A 24,405-nucleotide genomic window follows, 5' to 3' on the forward strand; every position below is an offset into this window, starting at 1 on the left:
ATGATGACTGAATTGCAAATTGAAAACCTAGTTCCTTGTATTTAATAAAGTACTTTTTCAAATCTACTACTGTCGTGGTTTAAGCCCAGCTGTCAACCCAGAAACCATGCAGCCGTTTGCTCACTCCCCCCACTTCCTCCCCTTGCTCCTGGAGGGATGGAGAGGAGAATTGAAAGAATGTAACTCCCATGGGTTGAGATAAGAACAGTCCAGTAACTGAGGTATAACACAAATCACTACTGCTACCACCACTAATAATAATAATGATAATAATAATAATGATAAGGGAAATAACAAGGGAAGAGAATACAACCGCTCACCACCCACTGACTGATACCCAGCCTGACCCGAGCAGTGATCTAGCCCTTCCGTGTAGCTGCCTCCAGTTTACATGCTGGGCATGACGTTCTGTGGTATGGAATACCTCTTTAGTTAGTTTGGGTCAGGTGTCCTGTCTCTGCTTCCTCCCGGCTTCCCCTCTTCCCTGGCAGAGCATGAGACTGAGAAAGTCCTTGGTCAGACTAAACATTACTAAGCAGCAACTAAAAACATTGGTGTTATCAGCGCTGTTCCCAGGCTGAAATTCAAAACCACAGCAATGTACCAGCTACTAAGAAGGAGAAAAATGACTGCTACTGCTGAAAAGTATCCACCCCTTATTCCATACCATTCACGTCATGCTCAGATCGCACATTTTCAATATGCCATCACTTTTATCTCATAGATATACATACATATACATCCACACAGACCGGGAGAGACAGAGAGATCATTCCTTACTGCATGGACCAATCCCTATAAAGATGCTGAGTCCATCTGGCCTGTGATGTTGGGCTTCATCTCTTGTAACAGTCTTTCAGAGCAGGAGAGATTGTGATGTAGTCAGTCTTCCAGGCCTCCCCATATCTATACTTCAGCCATTGTCCTCCATACCAAAGAGGCTTTAACTGCTTGGCTTCCTTAACTGCAGCATGTTTCACACTTGTGAATAACCTGGGCAATAGTGTCCATTGCTAAGTCCACCACTTGATCATGAGTCCATCTATATGTTGCATCTCTGCCCCGATGGCCTGAGGTGTCATCAGCCCACCAGGCTCAGAATAATTCACCTTTCCTTTCAGCAGTTTCTGGAACTTGTCGTTGGGGACTCCATACAGTTGCCTTTCATCTCCGACGCTTCCAAAGCACTGGAGGGGCTCTCTTACTCATGATTGTCCAGCCTTGGGGAAAATCTCTTGGTCCTCCTATGTCATCGTCTAATCCTAGACTAGACCCAAACACAACTCCACTGAACTTTTGAGATCAGATGAATTGGTCGTGGATAAAACACACTCTGTATGTGTGCCACTATGGTGATCCCCATCACAATCAGCAGGCAGGTCTCAAGGGTACCCAAAGTCCATTCAAAACCTTCAGAATTCTCAAATGATGCTTCTATACTTGTCACTTGGGCTGGTGTAGCTGCACTGTCGGAGTTTGAGTAGCTGCTGTACTTGTCACTAGGGTGTGTGGGAATGTCTCCCTCATAGGCTGACCACCTGAGGAGGTAAAAAAAGATGTGTAATTGCTAAGCACTTCTATTATATACCTCCCAAGGTATAGAGGTGATGACCACGCTGGGAACACAAGCCAGATCAGTTTCATGATCAGTGATTCTATTGTATTACAAGTCATTACCATAAAGTAAAATGAAACAAGAACCTTAGACCAAGGCCCCAAGCTAATAAACACTAACACAGTAAATACTAGCTGTAAGTAAGGTAGGACGTGCTGAAACTCCGAGATCAAGAGAAACAACTTTGAGAGCCAATAGATCAGTGTGGTGATGAGTGACTATTAATGGAAAACAATAAATGCTTCTCACAAATACAATTAGTCACGCTCTAGGCAGATCTGTTGTTATCTCAATCCTTTGTGACCCATGTTGGGCGTCAAAAAGAACTGTCCTGGTTCAAGCCCAGCCTGTCACTCAGAAACCAAGCAGCTGTTCGCTCACTCCTCCCAAATTCCTGTATGTGGATGGGGATGAGGTATGGGGAGGAGAATCAAAAGAATGTAACTCCCATGGGTTGAGATAAGAACAGTCACAGAATCCCAAGGATTGGAAGGGACCTCAAAAGATCATCTAGTCTCTACAACTACCTGAAAGGAGGTCATACTGAGGTGGGGATTGGTCTCTTCTCCCAAGTCGCAAGTCATAGGGCAAGAGGTAACAGCCTCAAGCTGTGCCAGGGGATGTTTAGACGGGATATTAGGAAAAATTTCTTCACAGAGAGGGTGCCCAGGTATTGGAACAGGCTTACCAGGGAAGGTAGTATTGCCATCCCTGGAAGTGTTCAAAAGCCATGTAGATGAGGCCCTCAGTGACAAGGTTTAGTGGTGGTCTTCGCAGTCCTGGGGTAATGGTTGGACTTGATCAGCCTAGTTGATTCTATGATTAATGCATGGGAGCATCTGTCTGGCAGTAAAAATTCCTTGGTGTTTGTATGCTTTGGAGTTTTTTAGGTTTTCTTACCATGGTGCATTCCAGAATTATTTCTAGGTTTGTTTAGATAAATTATGAGATTCCTGATCCTCTCTGGTTTGTAGAATCACAGAAGGATTAGTGGTCCAGTGCTAAAAAGCAAGGTAATACTGCTGTGTGGTTTTTTTATGCCTCTTGGAAAGCTGCATTGTGCTTGACCATGTACATTGCATTTTTTATTCTATTTGAGGGGGGTGTTAGAGTTTTTCTCTGCAAACTGTAGTAAGTGTGCCACGGCCAGGTGGAGGGGAGAAAACACCGATACGATGTAGGTTCACAAAATGCTCCGTTTATTGATTACAAGGCTGCTCTTAATATACTGTTTTAAGCTTCCTTACACGTGATCACGCATTACTTGATTGGCTGCCTCGCTTTGTCCACAAGGCATACACGTTCCCCTTTACCTTTCCTGATTGGTTTCAAACATTCGTGTCAGCTTAGCGTTACATCATGCTTTTGCAATTACTGGCATCCTGTTATTGCATTCCTGTTTTGCTGATCTTGACACTTCTTCTTTTAACCTGGGGTCATAAGTTCACTTTCTCACAGCTTGCTGTAGGCCTGTTCAAGCGCCCATGCTCAACCCCCAACAGTAAGTGTAACGATGTTTTCAGCATCTGCATAATTCAACAAAATAATAGTTCTTAACTTAGTGGAATAGTTATGCTGATGATGGTTTTTTTTTCCTGTATATTATTCTGATTCCGTTTTTTATACCAGTGCAATTTTTTTCACATGCCACTCAGGGACTGCAGTTGACTGTCTGACTGTATCCTCACCTGCGTGCAGAACATCATGCACTTCGTTAGCAGCTGAGCACAAAGAGCTGCTGCTGCAGACCTTAGAAAATTCAAAGCTTTATTTAAACTTTGCCGTGCACAACTTTTATGTAGTTAGACTATACCTAAACAGTCTTCAAGTCTTTCCTCTTTTCGTTCTAAAAAAATACCTTTGAGCATAGTGATCAAATGTTATTTAAAGTTGTTGCATGTAAAGCGCTGAATTTCTGATCCTGGAACTCCAGTGGCAAGTATTTCCTTTTAAAAATTTATATCACTATTAAATGCAATTAGATCTGCCCACAGCTCTCTTTTAAACTTGACATATATGGTATACCCAAACTGTGCCAAAAAAGCTTGATGAACCCTTTTCTGTGACTAAAGAATTTTGTCTCCTTTTTGGTCAGTTTAAGTGGGGTATTTAATTGATTTTTTTTATGTTTTCCTAAGCCTCTTCGTCTGGATTTGTGTTGACAGGATTGTTCAGTGATAACGGTTTTTTCCAGCTTTATGTAGATTAGCAGTGTAACTACATATCTGTGTTCCTTCCTTGAGGAAGGACTCTTGTTGCTTCCCAGCATCATCTTTCATACTTGAGGTTCTATTTTGTGTATTAAGTCACACAAACTGTGTGCCCTTGGAACTCTTCTTCTATTAGAAAATATGCCAACATAGATCAGAAGCTATTTGCAATTATCAAGCTTTTCCTCAGATGTTGTTTTTTGTTGGGCATTTCTTCCCACTCACTCAAAAGTACTTGTAATGCCCTCATTAATTTTGGAATAACTTTAAGAACATTCTGCTTAGAACCCAGTAAAATGCAGAGCATATCCCATATCAGAAAAACTGTTGGTATACTTAAATATAATATGACCAGTGGGTTGTTTTTTTTTTCCTCTATCTGTAGCCTTTCTAAATTAGATTTATGAAGGATTTTGTTAAAGAGACCATCAGGATCAACATTAGACCTTTTTATTTCATGGTTATATTGCAGTGCTGCTTCAGTTCTACGCAGTATCATAAAGATTTGCCAGCAGTAGCGAAGCATTGATGCCACTGTGCAAGAGGCTGTGAAGATTTCATTTGGAAGACAGTTTGTACACCAGATCACTGGTGTTCCAGAAAAAAAGAGCTTGAACCTGCTTCAGGAAAAGCTACTGGGGTGACCAAGGGGAATGGTAAATCTGCATCACATGGGATTGAAAGCCCATGGTTTCTTTTGACCTAGCAATGTGAAGTCTAGGATCTGATTACTTCAATGTATGGTTTGGGTAGGACGCATGTGAAAATGCACAGAAAGTATTCAGGCTAGAAGACAGTGATCACAGAATCACAAAATGAAAGAATCCCAAGGGTTGGAAGGGACCTCGAAAGATCATCTCGTCCAACTCCCCTGCAAGAGCAGGGTAACCTAGAGTACATCACACAGGAACTTGTCCAGGTGGGCCTTGAATATCTCCAACATAGGAGACTCCACAACCTCCCTGGGAAACCTGTTCCAGTGCTCTGTCACTCTTACAGTAAAGAAGTTCTTCCTGATGTTAACGTGGAACCTCCTATGCTCCAGTTTACACCCATTCCCCCTTGTCCTATCACTGGATATCACTGAAAAAAGCCTGGCTCCATCATCCTGACACCTACCCTTTACATAGTTGTAAACACTGATGAGGTCACCCCTCAGTCTCCTCTTCTCCAAGCTAAAGAGACCCAGCTCCCTCAGCCTCTCCTCATAAGGGAGGTGTTCCACTCCCTTAATCATCTTTGTGGCCCTGCATTGGACTCTTTCAAGCAATTCCCTGTCCTTCCTGAACTGAGGGGCCCAGAACTGGACACAGTATTCCAGATGTGGCCTCACCAAGGCAGAGTAGAGGGGGAGGAGAACCTCTCTTGCCCTACTAACCACACCCTTTCTAATGCACCCTAGGATGCCTTTTGCCTTCTTGGCCACAAGGGCACATTGCTGGCTCATGGTCATCCTCCTATCCACCAGGACCCCCAGGTCCCTTTCCCCTTCACTCCTTTCCAGCAGGTCAACCCCCAACCTGTACTGGTACATGGGGTTGTTCTTCCCCACATGCAAGACTCTACACTTGCCCTTGTTGAATTTCATCAAGTTTCTCCCTGCCCAACTCTCCAGCCTGTCCAGGTCTCGCTGAATGGCAACACAGCCTTCTGGTGTGTCAGCCACTCCTCCCAATTTAGTGTCATCAGTGAACTTCCTGAGGGTACACTCAGTTCCCTCATCCAGGTCGTTGATGAAAATACTGAACAGCACTGGTCCCAGCATCAACCCCTGAGGGACTCCACTAGTCACAGACCTCCAGCTAGATTCTGCCCCATTGTCCTGGGTTCAGCAGTGGTGGTCATTTTTTCTCCTTCTTGGTAGCTAGTGCAGTGCTGTTTTGACTTTCGGGTTGGGAATGGTTGCTGATAGCATGTATGTTTTGAGTTACTGCTCAAATGTTTGGTTTGTCCAAGGAATTTCTGAGCCTCATGCTCTGCTGGGGAGGAGAGACAGGACACCTGACCCGGGCTGGCCAGGGAGGTATTCCATACCATAGCACGTCATACCCAGGATGTAACCGAGAGTTACTCGGAAGGGCTGAGGCTCTGGGGGGATGGAGGAGGTATCGGTCGGTGCTCAGTCGGGCAGGGTGGGGTGAGTTATGGGTCGGTGGCTGGTGAGGTGTTGTATTCTCTTCACTTGTTATTTGCTTTATCATTATTATTTGTAGTAGTAGTAGCAGTAGTGATTTATGTTATACCTTAGTTATTAAACTGTTCTTATCTCAACCCGTGGGGGCTACATTCTTTGGATTCTCCTTCCTAACTATCCAGGAGTCGGGGGAGCAAGGGGGGGAGTGAGTGCACGAGCTGTGTGGCTTTGGTTTTAAACCACGACACCCATTGACCACAACTCTCTGCCTTCTTCCTTTCAACCAGTTCTTGATCCACCTCACTACCTGATCATCAAGCCCACACTTCCTTAGGTTATCTATGAGAATGCTGTGGGAGACAGTATCAAATGCCTTACTGAAATCAAGAAAAACCACATCTACCGTTCTACTATCATCCCTCCACCTAGTTACTTCCTCATAGAAGGCTGTAAGATTGGTCAAACATGACTTCCTCCTGGCAAAACCATGTTGGCTGTTCTTAATGACCCCCTCATCCTTGACATGCCTAGAGACGGCATCAAGAATAAGTTGTTCCATCACCTTTCCAGGGATGGAGGTAAGGCTGACCGGTCTATAATTACCCGGGTCCTCCTTCTTGCCCTTCTTATAGACTGGCATGACATTTGCCGTCCTCCAATCCTCAGGCACCTCTCCCGTTTCCCACGACTTGCCAAAAATGACGGAGAGTGGCCTAGCAATGGTCTCCACCAGCTCCCTCAGCACCCGTGAGTGTTTTCCATCTGGACCCATTGATTTATAGATGTCCAGATTGCATAGCTGATCCCTAACCCAAGCCTCATCTACCAAAGCAAACTCCTCCTTTGTCCTGACTCCTTCTAGGGCTATAGGAATCTGGGACTCCCGGGGAGAGTCTGCAGGAGTAAAGACAGAGGCAAAGAAGGCATTTAGCACCTCTGCCTCCTTTATATCCTCTATCTCCAGGGCACCCACCTCATTCAGCAGTAGGCCTATATTGCCTGTTGTGTTAGTTTTATTCGCTGTGTATTTGAAGAAGCCCTTTCTATTGTCCGTAACCCAGCTAGCAAGATTAAGTTCCAAGGAGGCCTTAGCTGTCCTAATTGCCTCCCTACATCCTCTAACAATTATCCTATATTCCTCCCAAGTGGCCAGCCCCTCCTTCCATAATCCATGGATTCTCTTTTTCCACTTGAGTTTGCCCAGCAGCTCCTTGTTTAACCTTGCTGGTCTCCTAGCTCCCTTACTTGATTTCCTACCCATTGGGACTCTCTGATCCTGAGCTTGGAAGAAGTGGTCCTTGAGTGCTGACCAACTATCTTGAGCCCCTTTACCACCTAGTACCCTTTCCCATGAGACTTCCCTTAGCGATTGATTGAAGAGGCCAAAGTTGGCCCTTTGGAAATCCAGAACTGTGGCCTTGCTAGGTGTCCTATTCCTCCCACACAGGATCCTAAACTCCACTATCTCATGGTCACTGCAGCCAAGGCTGCCACTGACCATCACCACTTCAACCAGACCCTCCTTGTTGGTGCATACTAAATCTAGCAGCTCTTCTCTCCTAGTTGGATTGTCCACCATTTGCATTAAGAAGTTATCATCAATGCACTGGAGGAACCTCCTAGACTGTGAGTGATTGTCTGTGTGAGTCTTCCAGCAAATATCAGGGTACTTAAAATCCCCCATGAGGACTAAGGCATGTAGTCGCGAGGCTGCTTTCAGTTGCCTGTAGAAAGCCTCATCAACTCCTTCGTCCTGATCAGGAGGTCTATAATAGACCCCCACAACTTTATCACCCGTACCAGTCTGTCCCTTAATTCGTACCCACAGACAATCCACTTGCTCCTCATCTGCCCCCCGGGACAGAACTCAATACATGTGACAATAAATAGGAGAGAGAACATAGGATGAAAATTAGACAGCCAAAACCTTCTCCTAGAAGAGCAAAGGGGAAAGAACAGTTTTTAAGATAGCTTGTGCTTGATTCATGAAAAGGGCTGTATGGTGTGGCTGCTGGCATTAGAAGCCTGTATATGCCCCAGATGTCTCATCCCCATTATTTCTTTTCCTAGGTAACTGCTAGGTGTGATTCCTTTTTTTTTTTCCCCTCTTTTTCCTCCTCTGAGGAGACAGTCATGGAGGATAGAGCTTTTTGAAGGAAATGTGCTTTAGATGGCACATGATCAAATAGCTGAATTAGGGCCAACTGATTGTGTACACATGGATTGTACCAGTACAGGATTGAACAGCTTCCACAGTGTTGTGGTAGACTGAGAGGGTGCAGAGCTTGTAGAGACACCAGTGAAGCCGGTGGAATGTCTCCTATTGACTCAGCAGACTGTGGATTAAGCCTTTGGTTGTTATGATTCACAATAACTAAGGAAACGTAAATTTCCAACAAAAGAGTCTAAAGGCTTCCTTCTGAGGCTGGAAAAAGGCTGTGACAGTATTTGATTTTTGAAGTGGAAAGCCCTCTCACCATCCTTTTGTCAAGTGTATGTTTGGTCCTGCTGTGAGACTTGGTGAGATGGGCTGTTATTTTTGTGTGCCAAGAATGCAACAGACTTCCTGCATGATGTATCTGATGCTAAACTTTGAATGCTAATTTTCAAGGTGGGTTTGTTGTCGTCCCCCCTGCCCCCAGTTAAAGCAATGGACAACTACCCTTTTGGGAGTTCTTGTATCTCTTATGCAGACACTTTGTTTTCTTTTCATAAGGAAACTGAGGGGGTGAGAGGTTTGGCCGAATGTATTTTTGTTATGCTCATTCATTGAACAGTGTTTGTTTTCTAAGGATGTTTTATTTTTCCAAAGTAACCAATTTATATTCCTACAATGATCTATATCTTAACAAAGGAACCTTGAAATTAAAAGTCTAACTTTTTTTTTGTTTTTTTTTTTGTTGTTTTACAGTCACCTCTTAGCCATGACCTGATCCTTAACCTGACTCAGGATGGAATCAAACTGCTGTTTGATGCTTTCAATCAGAGACTTAAGGTAGTAAAACACCCTTCCTGCAAACCACACAATGTAAACCAAAATCCTAGGATATGTTGATGCTTAACAGAGCATAAGTATGTGTTTCCTTTAGCATTTAATTTGCTATTTATAGTGCTCTCTTGTGTTAATGAACTGCATTTTGTCAGTTTGGGGGTTAAATAATTGTTTATAGGATTAAGATGCTTTACTATTGTACTGGGGACAATAAGAGTGCCGTAGGACTATAATGGTCCAGTGTGGTCTCACTTGTCCACCTTGAGACAAGATGGAGCAGAAGCTGCTTCCTCCTGTTCTTAGTTTTCAGTTGAGTTCACAGAGTACTCATGTAGCTGTGAGCGCGTGCTTTCTCCCAGAAAGCCACGTTCAGGCCTGTCATGAGCAACTGCCTCCTGCACTGACTTTGGTTTCTTCTGGATGAGGTTTTGTTCTTGTGATCTTGTGATCTTATCCCCCAAATGACTGTATGAGTGTAGCAGTGTGGTATCAGCTGAAACTTGAGCTCTTTAATGTATATTTAATGCTTTAAATGTATATATAAAATTGTTGAATAGCAATCCAAACTAATAGTTGTTGGAAGTACTTATTTCTCTAGTAATAACCTGTAACACCATGGTATGTTTGCATTTTTCTTTTTCAAAATCTATTTTATATTAACTATAAAAATACACATTTTGAAGAACAATATTCAGTTCAAATGGTGTTCAGATGGGGGACAAGTGAATGCTTTTTTGCCAGATTTCAGTTTGGAATTGCCTTATGGTAGTTTCTGTTCATGAAGTCAACCTGTAATAATGGGATTTTTATTTTTATCAGGGTTTAGAACTGAATTATTCAGATTGCATATGTGAATTTGCAGTTTTTAGGAGAATATGTTAAAGTCTGTCAGATGAGCCTTTATCAGTGTAAGCGAAATCTGCTGTATAAAATATATTTAATTCTTAAGGAGACTAAACTCAAAACTGACATAATCACTTCAAGTGCCTGGCTTGCTTACTGATGCGTTTTGAAGTGTCTCAATCTAATAGTGTATTTGATGTGCTATAACTAGTGTATGCCATGTCTCTTCAGCTCCACTGTTTGAGGGTCTGTCATTTCAACACCCAGTGTTCCAAGAACTATGCTAGAGCTTTTCCTCTCACCTTTCTCCACAATGATTCTCCACAAAGTAATTTTTTTTAAAGAAAGAAAAAAACAACTGCTTCTGGTATGTGTTTTTAGGTTTGTTTAAAATAAACCAACTAACCAATCTTTTCTGGTATGTTGTGGTTCAGTGGTCTAGTGATACCTGTGTTTTAACTATGAAGAGTAAAGCTTTGCAAATGCATACAGTGCTATGAAAACTTTATAGTTTTCAGATAGTGTTATGGAAGAAATTCTATAGGAACAGTTCAGAAGTGAGCAACAGGGCCTGTTAAAGAGTAGTGTAGCTGTAGAATAAGTGATGCCTGTTTTCAAGTTTGTATAACTGTTTTTGATGTTGCTCAGCAGCACTGGAAAAATCAAGATGCCTCTTATTTTTCTTTGTTTTTGTGTGGTGTTTGGTGCAGGGTTTTTTTGTTTTTGGTTGGTTGGTTTTTGGTTTTGTGGGATTTTTTTGTTTGTTTTTTAATTTTTTTATTTAATACACACTTGCTATTGCATTTGGTTACGGAAAAGAGATTGAAATACAGGCTAATAAAATGGAAAGTCTTGACAGACCCAAAGAAGCTGGTGCAGGAATAAAGCCATAGCAATATTCCTAAAAAGTTTCTGCCCTTTTTTCAGGGAGGGGAGGAAGGTTTGTATATAGTCTCTCTACTCTCCTTCAGCAGCCAGAGCACTTCAGGAGATGTGAGCTAACAGGCAGGAGTAGATCCAGGACCAGGTTCTGAAAACATTGCTATGAATTTTAGCAACAAGGTCTACTAGCAGGTTCCCTCTGAGCTGGAAAAAGAGTCAGATTTCACAGTGTTGGTCTGATATTACTGATTAGTAGTCACCTGAATGTTTTTGAGTCTTACTCAGTAGTAATTATCAAAACAGTGAGTGTGACAAAACATTGGGTTTTACTCATCTAAACCACCTGCCTTCTGGCTGTGTAGTAAAACTATTGCTGAGTAATCCTTAGTCTTCTCAGGCTTTGTTTCTCTGCACATAGAAAGAATCACATTAATCCTTTTGTCAGTGTAGCTTCTGTTGTTCAAAAAATAAATCTTTTCTTAGTGCTATGGTCTGTTGCAGTTTCTTCAATACTTCTAACTTCAGGAGAGTGCCCAGGACAGGGATGAGGAATTTTGGGGGCTGGGGTGGTGTACAGTATGCCTCTATTTTCAGAAACATTTTTTTGGGGGGGAAAGATGATTTGCAGAGTCATATAAAAATATAAAATCATTCCTAGGTTTTCAAGAAAGTAGCCTTTGTTTTCAACAAGCTGTGCAATAAAGGAAACTTGGACATGTCAAACTGTATGTGAATGAAAATATTGGATAACCAGGTTTTTCCAAGGAGCATAATTCAAGGTATATTTATTAAAAATTTATTTATTTGTAGCTCATGGAGAAAGAAGGAGGCTGTTAACCCAGGAAGCTGGGAAACAGTAAAAAAAAAACCAACAAACAAAAAACAAAAAAAGGAGGAAGAGGACAATTAAAAGCAAGGGACTTCCTCCTAAATCTGTTGTCCCCACTCAGAACCACTTTGGTGTCCTGCACGGGACTGATGAGGAAACTCACTTGACCCAGGAAAAACCTGCTGGTGCACTGGTAAAGAAAATCACTATGGGTGCTGCCAGGAAAAAGCGGTGGGTTGTAGTAGTAGAGGACTCTACTTTGAAAGGAACAGAGGCACCCATCTGTCAGCATGACCCAGTCTCAAGGGAGGTGTGTTGCCTACCAGGGGCATGGGTCAGGGATGGCCTGGTCTAGTAAGTCCCACTATTACCCACTTATAGTGATCCATGTGAGTGCTAGTGATATAGATAGCAGTAGCCTGGAGAACATAAAGGACTACAGAGCCCTGGGAGAGGTGGTTAGGGGCTCTGGAGCTCAGATTGTCTTTTCATCAGTACTCCAGGATAAAAGGGAGGACCTTCCAAAGGCTAGGAGGATTGGCCAGGTTAATAAATGGTTAGAAGGATGGTGCCATAGTCAGGGGTTTGGGTATGTAGAACATAGGACTCAATTTAGTAGGCCAGGTCTACTGGGGGCTGGTGGAGCTGGTCTGGCAAAGAAGGGGAAGAGTGGTTTTGCTAGGAGGCTTGCCAGACTTGTCAAGGATGCTTTAAACCAGATGTGTTGCGGGAGGGGGGCATCATTCCATCCCAACACTCCCAGTCAGTTGCCAGCACCAATAATAGATGCTCAGAGCAATGTAGAGATATTCCACCTGCTCCAGCCAATGAGCCAACTTCATTTGGAGCTCGGCTCAGATGCCTCTATACAAATGCCCTTAGCATGGGGAACAAACAAGGGGAATTAGAGATGTGTACATGTCTATGGGGGTATGATATAATAGGCATCACAGAAACATGATGGGATGGCTCCTATGACTGGAGTGTTGGAATGGAAGGTTACAAGCTCTTTAGAAAAGACAGGCCTGGCAGATGGGGAGGTGGAGTTGCTGTTTATGTTAGGGATAGGCTGGAGATTATGGAACTCTGTCTGGGGACAGGTGAGCAGTCAATAGAGAGTTTGTGGGTTAGGGTTACAGGAAGAACAGCAATGTGAGACATTATTGTGGGGATCTGTTACAGACAGCCTGATCAAGAGGAATCTGTGGATGAAGCACTCTATAGACAGATAGGAACAGCCTCATGCTCACATGCCCTTGTTCTCATGGGGGACTTCAACCGCCCCGATATCTGTTGGAGGGATGGTATGGCCTGGCAGAAGCAATCCAAGAGGTTCCTCGATTGTGTGGAAGCAAGGACAGGCGACCTGGGAAGAATACAGGGATGTTGTCCACGAACCTAGAGACCTGGTTAGGAAACCTAAGGCCCAGTTTGGAAACCTAAGGCCAGTTAGAATTAAACATGGCTAGGGATGTGAAAGATTAACAAGAACGTATTCTATAGGTACCTTGCAAATAAAAGGCAGACTAGGGACAATGTGGACCCCCTCCGAAAGCTATTAGGAGAACTGGCTCCCCTGGATTTGGAGAAGGCTGAGGTTCTGAATGACTACTTTGCCTTGGTCTTCACTGCAAAAGCTCTCACCGCACCACCCAAGTCTTGGAAGACAGATGCAGAGACTATGAGAATGAAGACCCTAGGCCCACTGTAGGAGAGGATCTGGTTTGAGACCATCTTAAAAACCTTGAACGTACAGAAGTCCATGGGACCTGATGAAATCCATCCGCAGGTCCTGAAGGAGCTGGCAAATGAAGTTGCTAAGCCACTGTCCATCATATTTCAAAAATCATGGCAGTCAGGTGAAGTTCCTGATGACTGGAAAAAGGGAAATATAACCCCCATTTTCAAGAAGGGGAAAATGGATGACCCAGGGAATTACAGACCAGTAAGTCTCACCTCTGTGCCTGGAAAACCCTTGGAGCAGATTCTCCTGGAAGGCATGGTAAGGCATATGAAAAACAGCCTCTATGGCATCACTAAGGGGAAATACTGCCTGACCAATTTGGTCGAACTGATGGGCAGGGGGAGAGCAGTTGATGTCAACTACCTGGACTTGTGCAAAGCGTTCAACACTGTCCCACATGACATCCTTGTCTCTAAATTGGAGAGACATCAATTTGATAGGTGGAATACTCGGTGGATAAAGAACTGGTTGGGTGGCTGCACACAAAGAGTTGTGGTCAATGGCTCAGTATCTGGCTGGAGACCAGTAACGACTGGTGTTGCTCAGAGACTGGTGTTGGGACCACTTTTGTTCAACTTATTTGATGGTGACATGGATTGAGCGCACTGTCAGCAACTTTGCCGATGACACCAAGATGTGTGGTTTGATTGATACTCTGGAGGGAAGAAATGCCATCCAGAGGGACCTTGACACACTTGTGAGGTGGGCTGATGCCAACCTTATGAAGTTTAACCATGCCAAGTGCAAGGTCCTACACCTGGGTTGGAGCAATCCCCCAGCTACAGGTTGGTCAGAGAAGAGATTCAGAGAAGCTCTTCAGAGAAGGACTTGGGGGTGTTAGTCGATGGGAAAATGAACATGAGGTGGCAGTGTGCTCTTATACCCTAGAAAGCCAACCATATCAAAAGGATCGTGACCAGCATGTCGAAGGAGGTGATCCTGCCCCTCTACTCTGCTCTTGTGAGACCTCACTTGGAGTATTGTGTGCACTTCTGGTGTCCTCAACATAAAAAGGACATAGAACTGTTGGAACAAGTCCAGAGGAGGGCCACGAGGATGATCAGGGGACTGGAGCACCTCCCATGTGAAGATAGGTTGAGAAATTTGGGGTTGTTCAGCCTGGAGAAGAGAAGGCTGCATGGAGATGTTATAGCAGCCTTCCAGTATCTGAAAGTGATGCCTGTAAGGACTCTTCATTAGGGACTGTAGTGGTATGACAATGGGTAAGGGGTTAAAGCTTAAACAGGGGAAGTTTAGATTTGGTTTAAGGAGGAAGTTCTTTATTTTAAGGGTGGTGAGGCACTGGAATGGGTTGCCCAGGGAAGTTGTGAATGCTCCATCCCTGGTTGTGTTCAAGGCCAGATTGGACAGAGCCTTGGGTGATATGGTGTAGTGGGAGGTGTCCCTGCCCATGGCAGGGAGGTTGGAACTAGATGATCTTAAGGTCTTTTCCAACCCTAACTATTCTATGAATCTGTGATTCTAAGAAGAAATATTAGTTTCCTGCTCTTAATGTTCTGCCAGATTGTTCATTTGTTACTTGCTTAAGGCTTTGATTGTTGCTTATATGCCGAAATGTGTGGGCTTCTGAGAAAACAGAGTGCTTCAGAGAACTCTTCCAAATTTTTTGAGTCAACAGCATGATGTTAAATGTTGATTTTTTTTTAAATTTTATATATATATATATATATATATATAGGTTGTTTTATTTAGGGTTACTTGCTGGGCATCTCCCCAAACTTCCTTTTTAGCTGGTGGTATTTTTACGCTTTAAAGTCACATTTGGTAGCAAGTTCTCCAGGGACTTCTTTCTTGTAGCTGAAGAGTGAGTCCGTTCTAAATCTGACAGTGATTTGTTGGAGGATTATACAAAGCAATAAAAAGTGCTTTACCTTTTCTTTACAGTATTTACAATGTTTTCCTTTTCCTGCTGACACAGGAACACATGCTTGCTCTGATTATTTGTGGGTTGCTCTTCTGATTATCTTCGGTAATGCCTGGAGAGATTGCTAGGTGTCTCTATGTAGTATTGAAATGGAATAATACTTAATCTTGCCATGTTCATCTTTTACTTCAGAAGGAGTTGGAAAGTTAGAAAAGTGTGGTCAGTGTTAGGACTTGCTACGCTGCCCAGGCATTCTTCAAGGTAATAAGAGTAACTCAAAGAATGGCCTACTGATTGACATGTGTTAGAGGATTCCCTAATTAGCTAACCTTTGCTATTACCTTCTTTTGAACTTGCTTAAGAGTAATCTTTGCAGAAATCAAGATGCTGATGTATTAGTGCAAAGATTACTTTGTGCAGGTGAGTGCTGATTTGCACAGGATCTGGAGGTCCTGCTGCAAATTAGGGGAGTGAGCAGCACTAGCTAGTCTTGCCTTAATGATTTCCAAATATGTGAAGTATGGTAATGTTTGTTTCCTGTGTTTCAGGTGATTGAAGTTTATGACTTGAGTAAGGTGAAGTTAAAGTATTGGTAAGTTATCTAAGACCTTCCATGATTTCTTCTTGATTAGTGACTGGTTTCTCTCTTTTTATTAATCCTGACTTCACTTTTTTTCCCCAATCATTCTTGTTTAAAAAAACAAAACCAAAACAAAATAACTGTCAAAAAGGACAGTGAATGCAGCACTTGGTTAAATTACCAGTTTACTTTTCCCTTCAGTTTTGGAGACTTACAATTTAAATATGGTATTGCCATTAGTAAATGTTTGTATCATCCATTCAGTATTCTTAAGGCAGATTAATTTTGTTTTCTTTTTCAGTGGTGTCCATTTTAACTCTCAGGCAATTGCTCCAACCATAGAACAAATTGATCAGTCATTTGGAGCAACACATCCAGGAGGTAAGCCAAAGTACACCTAAGCCCACCTAGATTGACAGCCTTCTTTCTAGGAAGTCTTTCCTGTATGTCTGCCTAGAGAAATGTGTAGACACTTCTGTTGTCTAATGATCTGAAGTTGTGTTCCAGAATGGTTGTATTTTATAGCTGAGATATTATGTAATAAGTACTGTAAATTCAACTGTGACTGTTTCAGAGTACAGTAGTGAGGCAGAGAGTCACTGGCACAGAATGGTGTGTTCAGATATCATTAATGATCTGTTTTGAACTGCCAGTACCAGAAAATAGTGAGCTTTGTTGTTGATGCTGTTGTTTTCACACATTCTTATGCATGGTCAGCTCAAAGTGTCCTTAGGGATTAAATATACCATGAACATACATTTGTGCTGATCTCTTGTGCAGTCAGCCAGGACTCGGGCTCTGTCCTCTGAGAATGTGGTTATACCTGGCTAAGGCAGGATCAAGTCTGAGCTTGTGTATAACTGGTTTGCCTTTTCCTGTTCCTCCTTCCTGTTACTGGGATTACTGGGGAGGTGTGAAGCCAGCCTACATGCAGGATGATCAGAACCAAGACAAGTTTAATTAACCTGGCTGAACCCACTCTGCCTCTTTCAGAGCTACTTGGCTGTTCACCTGTTCACCAGCTCTGTAGCAGGAAAAAGACTATCTTTAAGCTCCTTGTTTATATATAGAATCATAGAATAGCCATGGGCAGGGACACCTCACACTAAACCATATCACCCAAGGCTTCATCCAACCTGGCCTTGAACACTGCCAGGGATGGAGCATTCACAACCTCCCTGGGCAACCCATTCCAGCACCTCACCACCCTAACAGTAAAGAATTTCTTCCTTATATATATGAATATAGAAAGTGTATTTCAGGAGTTTGTTAGGTGATGAAAATAAGCTACTGGTGAAACTTTGAAGAGGATATTATAATTAATTATAATTAAGCTGCTCAGGAACCCTCAAGAATTTGAGCCACAAACTGGAATATCAAGAAAGAAGCCTAACTCCATGTAGGCAAGATACCTTTTTTTAGAGCATCACTTTCTATTTTCTATTTTTAGCTTAACCCAGTCCATTTGCACTAGTCAGGCTGATCCCAAATAGGCTAGTGTTCTTTGTGATTGATGGTGGCTGCATATCCAGTCTTTGTCCCTGTTCTCTGCAGTCCCTTGCATATTACAGAACATGATTTATTAACTGTGGAGGGTCATGTGGCTGAAGTAATATCATTACATAAAAGCCTTCTGTAGTAGACGAATATCAGATGGAGATAATGAAGCTTGGAGGATTTCTAGCCATAATATTCCAATGACCAGACTTGGCATTTTTAAACTTCACTTCAGTAATGATGTTAACATTTCCTCTTAGGCATAAACTCTGAGGTCTATAGTACGTACTAGTTCCATAATAGATCTAACAACAGACTGTGTAGAACTTGGGAAGGGTGAAAGTTGTTGCACATTCTTGACAGTTTATAAGAGATTATGGCTTATTTGCAAATATTTAGTGGTTAAGCACTTGAAAAATTGTGATATTATGAATGATAAAAAGACCTACTCAGCTGTAAATATTGCTTATGATAGGACTAGCATGGTTTATTACTACATAAAATTGTATATAATCACTTAAAACATAGATTGGCACCACATGTCCTCATGCTCAATTTGCCAGATCTTGTGTGACTGTCTCATTCAGCTAAGAAAACTTGTACACTTGCTTCATCTGATGTTATGAAAAACTATCACCTTTTCATCCAGTGGAATGTAGATATGAAAATGTATTTATTAAAATGCTGCTTCTAATACCATTTCACTAGTGTATTTGCTTATTGTGTTTTCTGAAACAGAAAAGGCAGAAAACAGAATAGTTTTCAGTATGTGGGAGGGATGATGACGGTGTTTTCAACTTCCATAAAAATTTGACCTAGGGTGAGGAGAGAAAGGTGGGAAGAGAAACCTTCCTCTTAATGTGACTAAAGTACCAAATGCCAGTTTTCATGAATGAGTATGACATAACCACTTATTTTCTTCTCCATACTAATACTCCTCCAAAACGCCAATGCAAGCTCATTTAAACTTGTCTTTTGTTGCTTATCTCTGTGTTTAAACCTCCACTAGAACTTCAAAAAAAATGTTGTCTTTCACTTAAAACCAAAGTGATTGCAGCAGAACTTTCCTGCAACAGGATACGATGGTAGTTTCAAAATGTATTTCAAAAGGTTAGCAACAGTTTTGTGTTGAAACAGATCTTCAGTGAGCAGTTTTGGTTTTGCCAAATCAGTGTTTCTAAAGAAGTCATTAGGAAAATTGCAACCAGCTTCATTACTTTTTGGCTAATATTAGTTTAATCCATTGTAGTATCTTTGTCATGGGGCTGATCGAAATATGACTATCTTTGTCGCTGACATGGACAGTGGGATTGAGTGCGCCCTCAGCAAGTTTGCCCATGACACCAAGCTGTGTGGTTCCGTTGATACGCTAGAGGGAAGAAATGCCATCCAGAGGGATCTTGAGGCACTTCTGAGGTGGGCCTCATGAAGTTTAACCATGCCAAGTGCAAGGTCCTACACCTGGGTTGGAGCAATCCCAGGCACAGCTACAGGTTGGGCAAAAAGGAAATTCATGGTAGTCCTGCGGAGAAGGACTTGGGGGTGTTAGTCAATGAGAAAATGAACATGAGCCAGCAGTGTGCACTCACAGCCCAGAAAGCCAACCGTATCCTGGGCTGCATCAAAAGCAGCGTGACCAGCAGATCAAAGGAGGTGATCCTGCCCCTCTACTCTGCTCTCGTGAGACCTCACTTGGAGTACTGTGTTCAGTTCTGGTGTCCTCAACATAAAAAGGACATGGTGCTGTTAGAACATGTCCAGAGGAGGGCCACGAGGATGATCAGGGGACTGGAGCACCTCCCATATGAAGACAGGCTGAGAAAGTTGGGGCTGTTCAGCCTGGAGAAGAGAAGGTTGCATGGAGACCTCTTAGTAGCCTTCCAGTATCTGAAGGGGGCCTACAGGGATGCTGGTGAGGGACTATTCATTAGGGACTGTAGTGATAGGTCAAGGGGTAACGGGTTGAAACTTAAACAGCAGAGGTTTAGACTGGATATAAGGAAGAAATTCTTTGCTGTTAGGGTGGTGACGTACTGGAATGGGTTGCCCAGGGAGGTTGTGAATGCTCCATCCCTGGCAGTGTTCAAGGCCAGGTTGGATGAAGCCTTGGGTGATATGGTTTAGTGTGAGCTGTCCCTGTCCATGGCAGGGGTGTTGGAATTAGATGATCTTAAGATCCTTTCCAGCCCTAACTATTCTATGATTCTGTGATTCTATACTTTGGAGTTCAATAGAATCATAGAATCATAGAATAGTTATGATTATGGATCAAGAACTGGTTGAAAGGAAGAAGGCAGAGAGTTGTGGTCAATGGCACAGAATCTAGCTGGAGGTGTGTGACTAGTGGAGTCCCTCAGGGGTTGATGCTGGGACCAGTGCTGTTTAATATTTTCATCAACGACCTGGATGAGGGAGCTGAGTGTACCCTCAGGAAGTTCGCTGATGACACTAAACTGGGAGGAGTGGCTGACACACCAGAAGGCTGTGTTGCCGTTCAGCGAGACCTGGACAGGCTGGAGAGTTGGGCAGGGAGAAACTTGATGAAATTCAACAAGGGCAAGTGTAGAGTCTTGCATTTGGGGAAGAACAACCCCATGTACCAGTACAGGTTGGGGGTTGACCTGCTGGAAAGGAGTGAAGGGGAAAGGGACCTGGGGGTCCTGGTGGATAGGAGGATGACCATGAGCCAGCAATGTGCCCTTGTGGCCAAGAAGGCAAAAGGCATCCTAGGATGCATTAGAAAGGGTGTGGTTAGTAGGGCAAGAGAGGTTCTCCTCCCCCTCTACTCTGCCTTGGTGAGGCCACATCTGGAATACTGTGTCCAGTTCTGGGCCCCTCAGTTCAAGAAGGACAGGGAATTGCTTGAAAAAGTGCAGCGCAGAGCCACAAAGATGATTAAAGGAGTGGAACACCTCCCTTATGAGGAGAGGCTGAGGGAGCTGGGTCTCTTTAGCTTGGAGAAGAGGAGACTGAGGGGTGACCTCATCAGTGTTTACAAATACGTAAAGGGTAGGTGTCAGGATGATGGAGCCAGGCTTTTTTCAGTGATATCCAGTGATAGGACAAGGGGGAATGGGTGTAAACTGAAGCATAGGAGGTTCCACGTTAACATCAGGAAGAACTTCTTTACTGTAAGAGTGACAGAGCACTGGAACAGGTTTCCCAGGGAGGTTGTGGAGTCTCCTACGTTGGAGATATTCAAGGCCCACCTGGACAAGTTCCTGTGTGATGTACTCTAGGTTACCCTGCTCTTGCAGGGGAGTTGGACTAGATGATCTTTTGAGGTCCCTTCCAACCCTCGGGATTCTGTGATTCTGTGGTTCTGTGCTGGCAACTGACTGGGTGTGATGGGTATGGAATGATGCATCATCAAAGCCATGATTTGATCCCACATTTCCATGATTCTCTCACCTGACCTCCTGCTGGGAGGCATTTGCTCTTGCCAGTGGTTCTGCTGAAATCGTGTCCTCTCATGAGTCGTTGTGGATATTTGCCAAAGTGCCATTCAGCATGGATATGTGGTCTGTGGGATTGAACTGAATTCATAAGGTAGAAGAAAAATCATCCTTCTCTCCTGCTACAGTGTTTTTGCAAGGATGGGGGGGTTGTACTGTCTTCTGCCTCTCTAACTCTAGGAGACTTTAGAGGTTGCCCAGGTTCCCCTGAGGTGCTGGAAAAGTCTTGCTGGTGTTGGTGGCTTTCCTGGAAGGCAAACTCTCTCCCTTTCTCTCACCCGTAGTGCAGCAGCAACGCAGCAGTCTTTTTGCTTCCATCAGAAATTTTTAATTATTCTGCATGATATCTGTGTAATAAATAAATAAATAAATTGAAAAATTAATTAAATAATCCAAAAAAGTGTACCTTGTTCAGTCACATGGTTGCAACAGCTGGTCTTGAAGGAGACATGAAAGAACTTTGTAAGGGTAAAAAAAAATCCTTGCCCTTTAAGCCTGAGCATCAACAACCATTGCAGGGGATAGGAACTGATGGGATTTGTATAATCAGATATCACACTAGGCATGACTAGGGGAAAAACACTTCTCCAGCTGGCTGTGGGCTTTGGAAAAGATGCATAATTTATCACACGAGATTTGTGTAATTTTCTGTATGGGTTCCTTTGAATGACAAGCAAGGAAAATGCTCTTAACTAACATATTCTCCAAAAAAGACAAGTAATTACTTTGGAAAACTTAATTCTTATTGTTCAAGTAATTATTTTTTTTTGTCCTGGGTTGCCTGGCACTGTTCAGACATCTTGTGGTATGTGTCTCAAGTTGAACATTTGAAAGGCACTTTGGGATGGGGAAAAATTTATATTAATATGCATTTTTATCTCTATGCTATGTCATCTTAAATATAAAATTGTAAGGAAAAAAGGGAATATTGAACCAGTTTACTTTGGTGAAGTGGAAGAAAACAGCTTCTCTTGTTGGAGTGTTTCTTTATTGTTCTTTTGCCTCCGCTGTTTTCAAACTGTTTTGCAAATGAACCAGCTTCTGTATGTTCCCCCCAGCAGCTACTGGGCACAAGTTGACGTTTGGGAGCATCGATCCCCAAACTGTTCCCAAGCTCCCAGTCTCCTGGGATTGTTTTTAAGCTTTCCACAGTCTCACAAAACAGTATGTCTTGTTAGAGTAAGTACTGGCATGAGTTTTGTTGCTGTTTATAGTTGATGTTGTGCAGTTTATTGCAGTACATCAGGAGGTCTTGTGAGGTGATAACAGCTGGAAGTCTCTATGTGTTCTGATTTATTACTGCTGTTTGTAAAACCTGACTCATCAGCTGGTGTTTCTAATGACAGTGTGCTTAATTACCACTGTAAATGGCCTAGGACTCGTGTGTAGGAAGCATGTCCTTAGTGCACCATGTTACTTGGGATCATGGATAGCTGAACTGGGGCATGCAGGCAGGAGCTTCTCAGGAAGAGTGGGAGGGAGGTATATGTGAGCTCCCACTTGGAAACTTGCTTCCTAGGGGTGTTAAATATGGAATTTATCAGTGCTCTGGGCACACCAGTCTAAATGACATTCTGGTTAATATTGTCCAAGTGTTTCACATGACAATGAACAGAATTGTTTTGCACTTCCAGTGGCTGTTTAAACTACTTTAGGGATATTAAGTTGTAATTGATTATGTCATATTGTATAATTGTATCATTAGGGATAGGCTTGTGCCTACAGGCTTGCCTAGGCAACTCTAATGAACATAAGGTTTCTCCTCTTATTGCCATGTTTCTATTGCAAGAACTTAAAAGCAAAACTATTAATTGTTATGTGTAATTGTGTTCCTCCTCCATTTTGAGACATAGTAAATTCATTGAGGTGATGAAGGTGCTGTTGGATCTGGAAAATTCTTAGGTTTTTTCTAACTCTGTTCTTATTTTCTTTCCCTTTTTAGTGTATAATTCAGCTGAGCAGCTCTTTCACCTCAATTTCAGAGGACTGTCGTTTTCTTTTCAGTTAGACTCCTGGACTGAAATTCCGAAGTATGAGGTCAGCAATCTTTCTTAGTTAATGGATAGTCTTTTTGCCTCTATAGTACCTGCAAAGTATTACCTACTGCGTGTCTCGCCTGCAAGCAAAAGAAGCCAGTAATTTGAAAGGAATTTAACTCCTCAGTTGTACTCTTATTCATGCTATGTAATCATTTTGAAGTTAAAGATTTTCTTCCTTTTAGCAGAAGGCATATGCTTAGATGTTTTGCTTGCATCATGAACTTGGACTAGCAGTTGTGTTGTTGAAAGGAGCCTGCTAAAAATTAGAGTGTCTATGCAAATACATAAATATTAAGCAACCTACTGGAAGGCTGTTTCTTATCAGATGTTTTTAAATCTCATCAAAGCAATTGTGCAACTATAATAGGGTGTAGTTCATAAAATACATTTTCATCTTAAGTGTCCTTCAGCATGAGTGCTTTTAGAAAGACAGATGAATGAGCTTTATTTGTAATGCCTGTTTGCATATTCACCAAATGTTCAGATGAGTTACTGAATAACTGAATGTATTGCTGCATTCTCTGAAATCTTTGGAAATCACTGTCTAGTGGAAACAAGAACAGGTCTTCTGTGATTTCCACCTATGCTAACAAAAATGTATGTATAACTTTTGTGTGAGGATGGAAATGCTGTCAGTTGTATTATCTAGGCTCATCAGTTAAAAAGAACACGTGCTGTATTGTATTAAAATAATAAGGCACCTATAAAGAGCCAAGACAAAGTGGGAGAAATCAACCAACGTGATGACACATTTCATGTTACAGCCTGGTACTTCAGTAGTTGCATCTTAACATGTTAGAGAGCCAAGGGGGTAGGTAACCAGGGGAAGTTACTATTTAGTAGTAGTGAAGGTCAGTTGGCTTTCAGGAATATTGGAAGGTAAATAGAAACCTAATAAGCCAAGCAAAGAATGTCTCAACAAAGAGTAGTTGCCTTTCATGCAGTTCCCAGGGCATTTATGAATTAAATGGCTGAGCTGCTAAGAAAGTCAATCACTATACCAAAGATTTGAAAAGATCATAGAATATCTCAAGTTGGAAGGGACTCGTAAGGATCATGGAGTCTTAACTCCCTGCTCCTTGCAGGACTACTTGAAAACTAAAAGATGTTAGAATAAAACTGCTAGAACCAATTCTAGCCGTTGCATCTGAATGTCTTGTTTTGGTGTGTGGTTCAATTAACTGAGAAAGTAATTAAGGATAGTTACAGAATGTTTGGTGTGAATATGCTTTGAGAGGAAGATAGTATGGTTCTTGGGGATGATACAGTTCTTCATAGCTGCCAGAACAGCAGAGAAAATAATATTGCATTTTCAAATCTTTCATCCACTTGATGAAATGAGGTTAGTAAAATGTTGCTTGCACAGAGTGAAAGGCAAGATTCTCCCCAGGATTATAAATAGGTAAAAATAGGATAGTTTAGAAAAGAGTAGTATTGAACAGTCCACAGGGAAAATGACTGTGGAGCCTTTCAGGTAGGAACGTTAGGAAAGACTGAAGAGCAAAATTAAATTTGAAGATGTAAAGTCTTGTAAGTTCAGAGAGGATCATACAGCAGTTCTAAGCTCACTAGCAAAGCAATGTAACCTCTGCTTATGGAAATGAAAAAGCTCTTAAGAAAACTTAGGGGTTTTCATATAGCTGATAAAAAACTGAAGGTGAAGAGAACATGAAAGTCTACTTATGCTGTTTCAGTTAAGA

The 24,405-nt window shown here is 42.4% G+C and overlaps 1 protein-coding gene across 5 annotated transcripts in view; it reads left to right on the plus strand.

Annotated features, from left to right (window-relative positions):
- LOC117438023 (UPF0183 protein C16orf70 homolog) overlaps window positions 1–24,405 on the plus strand; it is a 57,230-nt gene that overhangs the window by 14,707 nt on the left and 18,118 nt on the right. For 4 of the 5 annotated variants that reach the window (XM_034073383.1, XM_034073382.1, XM_034073381.1 and 1 more), the window contains 4 exons: window positions 8,871–8,954; window positions 15,683–15,726; window positions 16,016–16,095; window positions 22,609–22,703. In XM_034073383.1, the coding sequence (XP_033929274.1) occupies window positions 8,871–8,954; window positions 15,683–15,726; window positions 16,016–16,095; window positions 22,609–22,703 (303 nt within the window). Of the gene's footprint in view, window positions 1–4,430; window positions 4,482–8,870; window positions 8,955–15,682; window positions 15,727–16,015; window positions 16,096–22,608; window positions 22,704–24,405 lie in introns of those variants that run through there. The other variant, XM_034073385.1, reaches the window with a different exon arrangement.

Source organism: Melopsittacus undulatus, chromosome W, assembly GCF_012275295.1.
Source record: "Melopsittacus undulatus isolate bMelUnd1 chromosome W, bMelUnd1.mat.Z, whole genome shotgun sequence".
NCBI lineage: Eukaryota > Metazoa > Chordata > Aves > Psittaciformes > Psittaculidae > Melopsittacus > Melopsittacus undulatus.